We start from the raw sequence: 13,972 nt of genomic DNA, 5'->3' as shown, positions 1-13,972 counted from the left end.
CTGTAGCTGAGATTAATTGTGCAAATGTAGGTAAAACCTGGCACATAATAAGCATCATGTAAAAATGTCAGTTATTTTCCTTTACATGAAAAAATTTCCAAATACCAGAGTTTTAGAAGGAACATTTCTATTAATACCTTCAGTGGAAAACCGGTGTCACTTGCTCAGGAGAATTGGAAACCATAAAATAAAATAAATTTAGCTTAATGGAAACAAAACAGTGCTGTTAGATTCTGGTTAGACACTGCGGCAGAGCCAAGTAGACCCGGCAGTGTTAGAGAGAGGCTCAAGGCCCATTAGTTCCACACAGAGAGGGCTTGCTTCAACTTAAACAGAAAGCTTGCAAGAAAAAGGAAAAAAAGAGGAACTTTAAACGCCCTGTCCACTCTCACCAAATATGAAACCCATCACACTCTGGAAAACACTGTTCTGGGACTTCACAGTATTAAGGCCTTAGATGACTATGGACTTACTGCTGTCAAAGGGCCCAGGGTTAATACCTGCTCCCACAGCTTTCTTAGCTTTTCCTTCCACAGGATGTCTGGGGCGTGTGTGTCTCCAGTGGGGGTCTTGCCCTGAGAGACTCTCTGCTTCCCTCCACTAGAAAGGTGGCTCATTAAAAGTGGGACACACTTGGCCCAGGTCCTATTAGCGGGCCTCCCAGGCCTGTTCCTGCCCGTCCTAACCAGGCTCATCGGCTGCCCAGATGCGGGCGAGGGCAGGGCGCCCTGACCCGGGGCGTGAGGCCCGCTGCGCAGGGGCGGGGCGCCCGGGCCGGAGGGGCGTGGCCTGCCAGGCGCGGGGGGGGGGGGCGGGCACAGCGCGGGGCGTCCGGGCCCAGGGTTTGGGGCCCACTGGGTGGGCAGAGCGCGGGGCTAGGGCGCCCGGACCGGAGCAGTGTGGCCCGCCGGGCAGGGTGGGTGGGCGCAGTGCGGGGGCGGGGCTGAGCCGCTGGGCGGGGTGCGGGGGCCGGAGGGGTGTGGCCCGCCGGGCAGGGTGGGTGGGCAGAGCGCGGGGGCGGGGCGCCCGGACAGGAGGGGCGGGGTCTGAGCGGATTCTGAGTGGGAGTCGGAGCCAGGATATTTGGGGCCAGACCGAGCGGAGGAATTGGGGCGCAATTGACTGTGCGGTGAGTGCCCTCCTGTACCCAGCACGGGGGCCGGGGAGGGCCTAGGCGCCGAGGGGAGCTGCCCTCCCCCCCCCCCCAGTCCCAGACACTTGGCTTTGGACCCGTCCCGGGCGCCGGGCTTGGGGGAGGGGATCCCCTGGTTTTCCCTTTGGGAGTCCCGGGGTCTAAATAGAAGGTAGTAGGAAAGGGGGGGGAGCCGCGAGGTAGCGGACCCCCTCCTCCCGCGGGCAGGGGCTACAGAGGAGATTGAGGGGTGTGAGCAGAACTTCCTGCCCTCTGCCCCCCAGCCTTTGAGGTTTGGAGAGAGGTGATCCCGCCGGGTTTGGAGGGAGAGCCTGAAGGATGAGAAGTCCTGAGGCACGGGGCTGGCCTGGGAATGAGAATTCAGTTCTTAGAGGAGGCTGCACTCAGTCGAGGCTCCTCCTCTCTCTGGGCCTCAGTTTCCCCGTCTTCATCATGCCTGCAAATGGGGGGGAATAGGCGAGAGAGTGCGTGGATGATCTCTAACCCTGTTAAGTCTTAGGGGAGCCTCCTGCGTCCTTCCCTCCCTTGGTGGGTATGGAGACCCCTGCTCATCCCCGTGCCTTCCCACACTGGCCAACATCAGGGCCTGCCCAGCCGCGCATCCGCTGTGCCTTCTTCCCTCTCTTTTGGTCCTCCTGCTGAGGAGCAGCCATCTGGTCCTATTTGCTTTCTAGAAAACTAAAAAGCCTGCCCGAATCTTCCTCTCCCACGGGGGGACTCCTGGGTGTATGTCTGTTCTTGCTTCTCCCTTGTGTGGCATCAGTCTCCCTCTGGGCTGTTCTTGTCTCCATGTCCCCTGTCCCCTTGGTGAAGACCAGAGTGACACTCCCATTGCCTCTGTTCTCCTGTCCCAATCTCTCTGCCTCTAAGTTTGTTCGTTGCTCAGATCCCCTTTGCCGGTCAGGGATCTGAGGCTGGAGGGGACCCTATCCAGTCCACCCACCTCCCACCTAGTGCAGGATCCCTCTGCTGCATATATATGCTCAGTGATGGTGACTTACGGGGTGTACCTGTTCATTGTCCTGCAGCTCGTCACATTTAGCTAAAATCAGCAGCTTGCAGATTTCCACTGCTCTGTTTCACTGCTCTGTTCTGCCTTCTGGAGCCATGCAGAGTAAATTTATTCTTTTATTCATTCAAATGATCTTTATCGATACACTAGGTGAGAGACATGAGGCTATAGTAATAAATAATTAGACAAAACTTCCTGCCTTAATGGAGTTCATATGCTAGGCAGGAATAGGACAGCAATCAAATTGAAAGTATACACATGATCTCTCAGGCAGTGAGAAATTCTGTGGAGAAGAACAAAGCAGGAAAGGAGGGTGAGGGCTGGGGTTGGGTATTGCAGTTTTATATAGCATAGTCAGGGAGGGCCTCTTGGAGGTGGTGACAACTGAACAAAGCCTTGGAGGAGGTGAAAAGTAAGTTATGTGAATATCTGAGGGGAAGGACAGTGCATCCCTAGAGGGAAGAGCACAGAGCATGTACAAAGGCCCTCAGGCAGGGGCATGCCTGGTGGGAGCAGGTCCAGCTTGTTCTGGAACAAGGAGGAGGTCTGTGTAGCTGGAGCAGGGTGGGTGAGGAGCCCATGGGGGTTTAGTAGGAGATGAGTGCAGAGAGGTAAGAGGTGGGAAGGTGGGGATCCATTGCATGGGGCCTTGAAGGTGGCTGTGAGGACTTGGCTTTGTACTCTGAGTGCAGTGAGAGCCACTGAGGAGTTTGAAGAGAGGAGTCACCTGCTCTGACTCAGGAGTTAGCTGACCTAAGTCACATTGTAGGGAAGTCAGGGCAGAAGGTGGCGGGGGTCAGTGATGGGGTCACTGTTGTCATTCTGAGGAGGGACCCTGGGAGCTTGCACCCATGGCATAGAGGCCATGGATTTTCCGATTTGGGGTGTAATTTGAAGGTAGGGTTGGGAGGATTTGGATATGAGAGGTGGAGTCAGGGATGACTTGAAGGTTTTTTGGCCTGAGACTCCGAAAGTTTGGAGCTGGCCTCTCCTGAAATGGGAGCTGTTGGGGGAAGATCTGAACTGCTGGTTTATGCTTGTTATGTTTGAGCTGCCCATTAGGTGTCCACAGGAAGATGCCTAGTAAGCAGTTGGGAAAGTTTAGTGGGGAGGTTGGAACAGGAAGTAAAATTTGGGGCTGGCATTTAGAGCTGTAAGAGCAGGTGGACTCCCTCAGCGGAGAGGATGGTATGGAGGAGAGAGACCCAACCCGGGAGCTCTGCAGCTCCCAGCATCAGGAACCAGCCAAGGAGACAGAAGGAGAAGCCCTGGGATGGGCGGAGGAATCAGAGTTGGGGTGCCCCCTACGGCAGTGAGGGGAGTGGTTCAAGGGTGGGGGGAGCCGTTCTGAGAGAAGTTTTTGGCAGACCCAGCTAGTCCTGGGCTGAGAACCCAGCTGAGATAAGAGCAGTATGGGGGACCCCCCAGGGAGACACGCCAAGAGGGGATGGCAGGGAGGAATTGAGGAGTCCTGCCATGAAGGCAGTCAGAGAATTGGGGTTGGAGCCGCCAGAGGAAGAGAGGGCTCTGCTCTCCTGATGGAGACAGTCCAGTCTGTGTGCTGGTGGGAAACGGTCTCCCAGAGAGAAGCTCAGGGAAGGAGGGGGAATTGAAGAGGCACAGGGATGGATCCAGTCCCTGGGCTCTGGAGTAAGGGAGGGCCCATGTGGGCTGCCCCCTTCCACTTGACTCTGTTTCATGCTTCATTCTTGGCATAGGCTTCACCTTCCTCAAGGAGAGAAGGCTGTGTGGACTCCAAAGTTGTAACTCAAGTAGAGAAGAAAAGACAGTGGATATGGACTGATTTAGTCAATCTGAAGAGGGAAGATCTGAACAGGTGATAAGGGGGCAGGAAGCAGGATTTTAGTGACAACATTTATGAAATAGGGGATGATTGGTCATCTGTTTTCTCTCATTCCCAATTGAAGCTATAGCAGGAGAAACTTAAGTTAGATATGATGAAGGACTTCCCAAGCTGTTTGTTTGAAGACCGCAGCGAGGCCAGGTTCTCCCCCTGGGTGTTTAGACTAAGAAAGGATAATGCCAGCTCAGAGACAGGGGTCAGACCAACTTTGTCGTTGAGGACTTTTTCCTGCTCTGAGGTTTCTGGAAGGAGGCCAGGGGAAGAGCTGGGACTTTCCAGCTGCTGGTAGGGGGACAGAGCACCAACCCTTAAGGCTCCACAGATCCTTGATGTCACTTGTTGGGTGTGTGTGGCTCGAGCATGTGTTGGCTACTCTAGACTCAGTGTGTTTGGGAAGGGCCCCTCCTTACTCACAGCGTGGCCTCTTGTGGGTGAGCACAGCTGAGGGCATGTCTCAGGTCCCGGGCGTCTCTTGGTGCAGGTCACGGTGATGCACCAGGCTTTGCACCAGAACTGATGAAAATTTCCTAGTTCTGCACAGTAGCTTGGCCAACTCTGGCTTCCAGACCATCCTTTGGGGACTTCCCCGGAAGGTGGAGCCTGTGGGCAAACCAAACACCTGCCAGTCCCGTGCCTCTCAGCCTTTGCCTTCCTGCTCAAGGCCTGCCCACAGGTGACTTGGCTGTGCCTCCCCGACTCCAGCCTAATGATCTTTGCGGGGGAGAGGGTGGTCTAGGTTCTCCCTAGAGATGGGGCAGTGGTCCATCCTCAGGCATCCTCAGGCATGAGAGGTGTAGGTGTTGTGTAGTCTCATGCTAACTTCGGCCACACACATGCCCTCCAGGCTTTGGGTCAGAGGGAGAGCGCCCAGCTCATATCTGGGCTGTTCCCAGAGGGAGGGGCTGGTGGCTCTTTTCCCCAGGTCCTGGGTGGGGGTGGCAGGGGGGCTGGGGTTTCCAGAGCCAAGAGCCATGCCAGGGCCAAGTCCAGAGCTTTCCTACCTGTTCTCTCCTCTCCCCCTCCCCATATCTACTCTCCTGACTCCTCTGCCTGACAGTGGGCACAGGGCAGAAGCCTGCTTGGCCAGAGAGAACTGCCTTAGAGCAGCCTCTGCATCGGGGATGCCCTCATAAGCTGCCTGACATACAGGCGACCTTGCCTTGCCTTTCTTTGTCTCCTCACCTGGCCAGCCCAAGGCTTCCATCCTGAGTGCTGGCAGCAGTCTGAGTCGGAGATGTCTCCTTTCACTTCCTTTGGCTGGCATATGAGGGCAGGCACAGAATGTTCTAGCCCCTCCCTTTCCTCGGTGGATTTTTGATTCATGAGCATTCCCACCATGCCTCCCTGAGGCTCAGTCCTGTGCCAAGCTTAGGGATGCCAGGATGAGTAAGACCCAGGCTTCTACTTGGGCCAAGAAGGGGGAGAGACACATAAACAGCAAATAGGAGAGATGCAAAATCTCTAAGCGCCTTGGCATCTGCTCCCTTGAGTATTTCAGTGTGTCCGTATTTTATAAAAAGAAGGAGGTGTTCCTCTTTTTTTTTTTTTTTTCCTTTTTGCTTTCACTTTCTCTGGGCACTGCACTTGTTCACCTCCCTGGGTCCTGTGACAGTTGCAGAAGGGACTCTGCTGAGAGATTTTCTGTCCTGCTTGGGGACCCTCCTGGGGCTTTGAGCTTGCAGAAATCCCTTCCCCTCAAACTCACAGAGCCCAGAGTCTGAAAGCTGAGCCTAGAGCAAGCCAATGACAGAGGTGACAGCATGTAAGCCATAGTGGTGAAGGAGTGGGAGGGAAGTGAGGGCCTGGGGGCTGTTGGGAAGGAGGTGGTGACAATTGGGGTCTGTACTCCCTTGAGCTTTGAAATGACTTAGGGTGCACTCTGATTTTTGCTTCACCTGAGTTGACATCTTTATAGCAATGATCTGGTCTGCCCTTGGGGGTCGCAGGGGGTTACCCTAGCAGGCATGGGCTTGGGGCCCCTGTGGGGGAACCCAAATATGGGGGAATTACGAGCATGCATTCTGGAATCGCACTGCTTGGGCTCAAACCCCGGCTCCACCTCATCTGGCTGAGAACCCTTGTACAAGTCACTTGGCCTCTCTGTGCCTTGGTTTCTTCATCTGTAAAATGAGACTGATCTAGTACCTATTTCAGAGTGGTTGGGAGGGTTGAATGAATTCTCATGTGGAAGCACTTAGAATGGGGCCAGCACGTTGCAGATGCTTCAGCTGTTATAGGAAAGCACATGGCCATCAGCCTGAATCTAACCAGCAGTGGGGAGCCCTCTCATGAGGTCCCAAAGAGAGTTAGTTTCCAGATCCCTTGGGAGACACTGCCCCGACTATCAGCTCAAGCCTTACTAAGCCTTTGTAAGCCAGGGATGAAGTGCGGATGTGGAAACCAGGAGCCTTGATTGAATTCCTGGCCACTTCAAACTCTCTGTGGGACCTTGAGCCAATTTCTTTCTTTCTTTCTTTCTTTTTTTTTTTAAGATTTTATTTATTTATTGAGACACAGAGAGAGGCAGAGACACAGGCAGAGGGAGAAGCAGGCTCCATGCAGGAAGCCTGACGCAGGACTCGATCCTGAGTCCCCAGGATCACGCCCGGGCTGCAGGCGGCGCTAAACCGCTGCACCACCGGGGCTGTCCCCGAGCCAATTTCTTGCCTTCTGTGGGCCTCAGTCTGAACATCATACAATGAGGAGCTTGGACTGGGGAATGTCCCAGTAGATCCATGGCCTCTTCAGACTTGGGGTGGGCTGACTTGTTACTCACCCCCCTCCACTGAAAGAATTTCACTTTCTCTGGGCACTGCACTCATCTACCTCCCTGGGTCCTCCCTGGGTCCGGCACTGACCACACTCTCCTCCCCAGGTTATGAAATGTGCACACAGGAGGCTTTCCAAACTCAGAGAAGCCAGCTGGTGGGGCTCCTGGTTTCGGGGTCCCTGGAGGGCTTTGAGAGCATCCTGGACTGGCTGCTTTCCTGGGAAGTCCTCTCCTGGGAAGACTACGAGGGCCTCAGCCTCCTGGGGCAGCCCCTCTCCTACTTGGCCAGGCGCCTCCTGGACACTGTCTGGAATAAGGGCACTTGGGGCTGTGAACAGCTGGTCGCAGCTGTCCGGGAGGCCCAGACTGACTGCCACGCTCTAGAGCTTTCCAGCTGCTGGGACCCCCACTCACCCCACCCAGCCCGTGACCTGCAGAGTCACCGGCCAGCCATCGTCAGGAGACTCTACAGCCACGTGGAGGACGTGCTGAATCTGGCGTGGGAGCAGGGTTTCATCAGCCAGTACGAACGTGATGAAATCAGGTTGCCCATCTTCACATCCTCCCAGCGGGTAAGGCACTTCTGTCTTGGGTAATCAGAATTCATGGGAAAAAGGTGCTTAGTCACCAAGACTGGTTTGTTTTTGGGGAGTCAGCCCCATGGGGAGACAGAGGTGATGGCATTCCCCCTAACAAGATAACTGGCAGATACAAGTTGTTCAGGGCCTGCTCTCTGTGACTTTGGGGCTTCTCTATGGAAAATCTCCCTCCTTAATGTCCCCTGTCTCTTTTTCTCATCTGTGAAACATCAGTAAGGTTCTCGGGAGGAGTCAGGGGGTTGATTCACATAAAACAACAGTGTCTAGCACAGAGGAACCACTCGTTCACATTCCCATTGGCCACCATCAGTTGTGTTATCAATGGTATTCTGTATTTGTATGCTTTTTGGCATCTTAAATTAACAGCTCAACAGATTAAATTAAATTGTATTTGTATTCCATAAATAATTATTACATTGTTTTTATTTTTATTATTTTTTCTTTTTTAAAAGATTTTATTTATTTATTAGAACACAGAGAGAGAGAGAGAGAGAGAGAGAGAGAGAGGCAGAGGGAGAAGCAGGCTCCATGCAGGGAGCCTCACGTAGGACTCGATCCCAAGTCTCCAGGATCAATCCCTGGGCTGAAGGCGGCGCTAAACTGCTGAGCCACCAGGGCTGCCCTATTACATTGTTTTTAATAGATAACTTAACATTGATTTATTAATCATTAATAATTAGTATATCGTGGACTAATGTTTAAATGTATGTTTTGGATTTCTGATACGAACTTGCATTGGCTCATAGACATTTCAGAGTTGGGGTATAACTCCCTCTAAAAATGCCATTCCATGAGACCAGGAAAGTGTCTATTGGGTGGTTTGGAAACTCTTTATTCATTTTACCCCAAACAGCCATCCACAGGGCTCTTGTGATAAGATGAAACAGTCACTGACATCCCACTTTATATATTGGAGAACTGGTGCCCAGAAAAGTGGTTTGATGGCATGAAAGTGCCCTGTTGGACCCAGCACCTCGACTATTCACTGATAATTTATTCATTCATTTATTCAGTCAGAATCTATTTATTTATTTTCATGTTTTTAAAAGAGTATTTATTTGAGAGAGAGAGAGAGTAAACAAATGCAGAGCAGGGGGCAGAGGGAGAGGGAGAAGAAGACTCCCTGCTGCGCAGGGAGCCTGATGTGGGGCTTGATCCCAGGTCCCTGAGATCATGACCTGAGCTGAAGGCAGATGCTTGACCGACTGAGCCACCCAGGTGCCTGTAGGTCAGAATCTATTGAGATACCTACCGTGTACCAAGCTCTTAAAGTTTCTTGTGCTCAATAAATAGGCACTCAATAAATACTTGCTTTTTGGTTTTTTTTTAAGTTAATAAATACTTGTTAATGAAACACATCAGTTATTGAATGAATGAGTGAATGAGTGAGTGAATGAATTGGAATTAAGTGGCAGTGTTAGGATGGGCTGGACTGGGGGACTTTCTAGTTTTTATTTGTCTATTAAAAAATGTATTTGGAAAAAAAAAAATGTATTTGGTGTTTAGGTGAGTCTACGTTGAGACAGACAGAATAAGCTAGTGTGTCCTCAAGGCTGTTTTAAAGCTGACTCGAGGTGGTTGGGTATTTATAGAGCACATGTGATGTGGTCCCCTTTGTTACTCATTAGTGCACAGGAAGCTTACAGTTCTACCCTGAGCACCAGCTCCTTGAGCCTGGCCCTGTGGGGATTACAGAAAACATACTAGTTGTTACACCTACCCTGATGTCTTTTGTTATATGTTGTGGAGATCAAATCAGCCCATATGGGAAGGTTAAGGATTGTGTCTTGTCATCTTTGATCAAGTGCTCAACAGTGTGGTCTGGTCTGGATGCTCTGAGCAGTTTAGGGAAGGCAGCCTCGGGCCTAGGGGCGATAGGGCATGCACAGAAGAGGTATTTGGATTAATGAAACAAGAAAACAGAGTAACTCATAGGCCAAAGAAGAAATCATAAAGGAAATCAGAAAATATTCAGAACCAAACAGTAATGAGAATCTGATTTATAAGAATTTATGGCATACAACTAGAGTAGGGAACATACAGGAAAATTTGTAACCTTAAATGCTTATATTAGGAAAGAAGAAAGGCTGTATTTCCATGAGATAAGACTCCATCTTAAGAAAGGGCTGGGTGGGGGGCACCTGCGTGGCTCAGTGGTTGAGCATCTGCCTTCAGCTCAGGGTATGATCCTGGGTTCCTGGGATCAAGTCCCACATCGGGCTCCCCACGTGGAGCCTGCTTCTCCCTCTGCTTGTATCTCTGCCTCTCTGTGTCTCTCATGAATAAATAAATAAAATCTTAAAAAAAAAAAGGTCCAGTGGACAGCAGAAGTGCCAATGCCTGGGGCTGAGCAGAGCATGTGGTCGGCAGTAGATCTGAAGGTTGCAGGGGTTTACAAAGGGACTGGGATGGCTGAGGTTTACGTTTTTGGAATCCAGCTGTCTCTGAGCCTTTTTTGAGGCATTGTATGGTTCTCTGGCATCCTGTGGTTCTCTAACTTGATGGCTTTCCTTCAGTGGCTGAATTTCTGATTTAGTGTGGGTGGCCCTTGTGGTATGTCCAACTAACATATCCCCCCAACCTGGAACTGCTTTGTTTGCTCTCATAAACTGACCTTGTCATCCATCTCCTATAAAGAGGTGGTTGTCATGGATTAGAAATTGGGGATTTAAAAATGCTGTGGAATGCAACAAAATGCAAGTTGAAGAACTATATCCCTAAAATCCCCACTGAGGATTGTGCCTGCCACATGCCAGGCACTGCCTGTAGCCCTTTACAGTTATCTCTAAGCCATACCACGACCTTCTAAGGGTGTAGTGTTGGCTATCCTGTTTCTTAACAATGAACAAACCACCCATCTGGGAGGTGGCCCAGCTAGAGTTTGAATCCAGGCCTGATTGTCTCCAGAGTGAATAATCTTCTCTTTCTGATATGAAATGTGGGGATTCATGTGGTGAACTCTCACAGGTGGTGTAAGGGTTGCTAGCAAACCTCAGGCTAATAAAACCAGCTGCCCTTCTGTTTCCTGCACCTGCTGAAGTTGTTAGGGCTAGGTATCAGACTGAATTGCTTGACTCTTCCAATATTCCCTCTAACACCTTTAACTTGGGAAGTATAGCATGCCTGCAGAAAAATTAAAATTTCCTATGTTGTGGTATAAACATGTTCCCATAACCCACACGAACACATAGAATGTTACTAGTACTTTTCTCCATTGCCACCACTAGCCTGACCTTTGTGTTCAGTCATTTCTTTGCTTCTCATCATAGTTTTAACACCTTATGCAATAATTTTCCAAACAATGTGTTTTGTTTTGAAAAGCTTCTTGCAAGCAGAAGCATAATGGTGGCAGGAAAGGGTGGTCCTACCAATCTTTCTTGGATGCAGGCTCTGGGGAGCAGGGAAGCTGAACAGGGCCTCAGGGAGTTGGTTTTGGCTCTACCTTTTGGAGGCTTTATAAGGGCTCATGCTGGGAAGTCAGTGGGCAGGGTTATTGAGTGAGTCCTGAGAAATAGAGTATTCACTATAGCTGGAGGATCTGGTACGGTGAGTATGAGTCAGGGGCCGGATGTCCAGCAGGAATACAGTCAGAGGAAACGGGCTGCTCTGTATATTCAGTTGTAAGCTTGTCAAAGGCTCTCCAAACTGCCAGGAATAGGGCAAGGTCAAACACTTCTGCGGGATGAAATGGGTGTCCTTAGCTGACCTAGGCCACAGGGATTGAGAGAAAGAATGATACTAACTTGTGGTACAGACAAGCCAAATATAGATAAATATTAGAGCTAGGTCTACCTGGATATCTAGGAAATATTTGCCCTTGTCTGAGTCTTGAGTCACTTTGCTCCAATCCACCTCGACTGGCAGCCCTCTTATAATAGAGCAAACATACTGAGATTTCCCTTCATAGTCCTTTTTTTTTTTTTTTTTTACAAGATTTTATTTATTTGACAGAGAGAACAAGCAGGAGGAGTGGCAGGGAGAGGGAGAAACGGGCTCCCTGCTAAGGAGAGAGCCTGATGTTGGGCTTAATCCCAGGAGCCTGGGATCAAGACCTGAGCCGAAGGCAGATGCTTAACCAACTGAGCCAACCAGGTGCCCCTCCCTTCATAGTTCTCTTACATTGGTTTTCCTCTATCCTGAGTGATACGTCTTCCTTTTTCTTGATTTGTTGTTCTATTCTGGAAGATAATATCTCCCTCATACTGTAAAATGAGTATGTTGGAGCTAAAATTTTAAGCTAAAAGTTTCCTCATATTTGATCAGTTGTTTGGCTGGGTATAAAATTCTAGGTTGGTCATCATTTTCCTTCAGAATTTTGAGATGATTACTCCCTTAACTGCCCTCTTCCATGGAAGAATTGCTAGAATTCCAAAACTCTTTTTATAACTCTTTCTGGAAACTTGTGAAATTTTCTTCTGGCCCCCTAACATTCTGAAATGTCACAGTGATGTGCTTTAATGTTTTTCCATTGTACTGGGCACTTGAGGGGTGCTTTCAATCTGAAAAATCAGATTCTCTTGTGTTCTGGAAATTTTTGATTACTTTATTGGTGATTTCTTTCTCTTTTCTCTTTTTTCTCTTTATGAAATAACTATTTGAATTTTAGGACTCCTGGACTGGTTCCCTAATTTTCTTCTCTTTCTCGTCCATTTTTTATCTCTGTTGTCTTTTTGCATTACTTCATCTATAACATCTTCAACGTAATCTTTAAACCCTTGCATTTTTCATATTTGCTATCACTTTTAATTTCTAATAACTATTTTTAGAAAAGATTTTATGTTTTTATTCATAAGAGACACAGAGAGGCAGAGACACAGGCAGGGAAAGAAGCAGGCTCTCTATGAGGAGCCAATGTGGGACTCAATTCTAGAACCCTAGGATCACACCCTGAGCAAAGTCAGACTTTCAACCACTGAGCCACCCAGATGTCCCACCAAGAGCTGTTTTTAAATGTTTCTTATTATAGCATTCTGTTCTTGTTTTATGGATGCAATTTCTTTTCTTACTTAAGGACCACAATGATACAGTATTGTTTGTTTGTAAGTGGAGGGCAGATTTTTTTCTACCTTGCATAACCTTTTTATCCTACAAGTTGCTTTCCCCTTCCTCACTTATTTGTCCTCAGTTTTCCATATAGATGCTTTCTTTGGGCATATGACCATCCTTAGTTGGCTGCTCATGACTGAAATAGACTCTCTGAAACTTACTGGAACTCAGAGCCTCAGGTAAAACTTGTCTACCTTGAGTTTGAATGTATACATTTTGGGAAGTAAGGGTATTTGTCTCCTAGGTCGGTCAAGTGACCAGTGCAGACTTCACAGACCTCCAGCCTGGAGGTAAAGGTCTGATTGCCAAAGTTGCAGGAGCCCAGTGAGTAAGAGGGCTGGGTGGTGGTAGTGGTGGGGAGAGGTCTCTGTGTTCAGCACTCATTTTGCACATGGTCATTTAAACCTTCTTTTGGGGAATGACACCCACTTCTTTTACTGTGCTTGGTGCCTCCCAGTCCAGGGACCCTGTTTTAGCCTTTCCGGGATATAAATCTCCACACTTTGCCATGGCAGCACAGGGACAGTTGCTGTTGGCTTGGAGTGGGTAAAGGGAACCAGAGATCTGTTTTACAAACCACTCTGACTCAGCCCTCCTTAATTTAACATCCCTTTTGGTTCCGGAGGTACCCGATGCTCTTAATTCCAAAGATCTTTATAGATTATGAGATTATATTATGTGGTTTTCAGCCTGCCCATTTGTTGGTTTAGGATTTGGTTTTCTGGGCTCTTCTATTACTATTCATTCATTTATAATTCCTTGAATGCATGCTCTGTGCCATGCAGTCTTCTAGGTGTTGAGGGTATATCAGTAAACAAAACAGACAAATATCCTTGTCCTGAAGGTGGACAATAAGCAAAAGGAAGCAAATGACAGAGTACATTGGAAGGTGACAACATGTGCTGTAGAAAATAAGTAGAGTGGGTTTGGGGGTTGAAAGTTATAGGAGGTAGAGGTAGCGATCACAATTTTAAGTAGAGTAGTCATGGAGTTCTCAAGTAGGTGATATTTAAGCAAAGGCTTAAAGGAGGTGAGGGAATGGGTCATGTGGATAGCTGGAGGAAGGGCATTCCAGGCGGCCTTGAGGAGGGGACAGCCCCAGCAAAGGCCCAGAGGTGGGAGCATGCTTGATATTTCCAGAGAACCCAAGGCTGGTGTTCTGAGTAGAATGAGTTGGGGAAGAGCAATAGGATGTGAGGGCAGAGAAGCTAAGCAGAATCCTGATGGTCACAGATAGTACTTTTGTCTGTTTGGAGCCTTACTGTTGAACTTGGCTTTTTGCTCTGAGAAAATAAGGGAGGTGTTGGGCCATTTGTACACAGGGGAGGTATGATCTGGCTTTTATTTTTGAAGAATAACACTCTGCCTGCAGTGTTGAGAATAGATTATGGGGACAGAGACAGAAGCAGGGACACCAGTTAGGCAGCCTTTGCTATTTTCCAGGTGAGCAATGATACTGGCTTGGATGGTGGCATAGAGGAGGTGACAAGAAGTGGCAGGGCTCCCTAGCTGTGCATTGAGTATGGTA

The 13,972-nt window shown here is 49.1% G+C and overlaps 1 protein-coding gene across 5 annotated transcripts in view; it reads left to right on the top strand.

Moving 5' to 3' along the window:
* The first annotated feature begins 863 nt into the window (after window positions 1-863).
* Window positions 864-13,972, top strand: part of NOD2 (nucleotide binding oligomerization domain containing 2) — a 36,350-nt gene continuing 23,241 nt past the window's right edge. For 2 of the 5 annotated variants that reach the window (XM_041768152.1, XM_041768149.1), the window contains exons 1-2: window positions 864-916; window positions 6,905-7,371. In XM_041768152.1, the coding sequence (XP_041624086.1) occupies window positions 6,913-7,371 (459 nt within the window). In that variant the 5' untranslated portion in view covers window positions 864-916; window positions 6,905-6,912. Of the gene's footprint in view, window positions 917-1,012; window positions 1,130-6,904; window positions 7,372-13,972 lie in introns of those variants that run through there. The other 3 variants (XM_041768151.1, XM_041768153.1, XM_041768154.1) reach the window with 3 other exon arrangements.

Source organism: Vulpes lagopus, chromosome 8, assembly GCF_018345385.1.
Source record: "Vulpes lagopus strain Blue_001 chromosome 8, ASM1834538v1, whole genome shotgun sequence".
Classification (NCBI taxonomy): Eukaryota; Metazoa; Chordata; class Mammalia; order Carnivora; family Canidae; genus Vulpes; species Vulpes lagopus.
The sequence above is the reverse complement of the archived record's forward strand: the minus strand, read 5'-3'. Positions and strand labels throughout refer to the sequence as shown.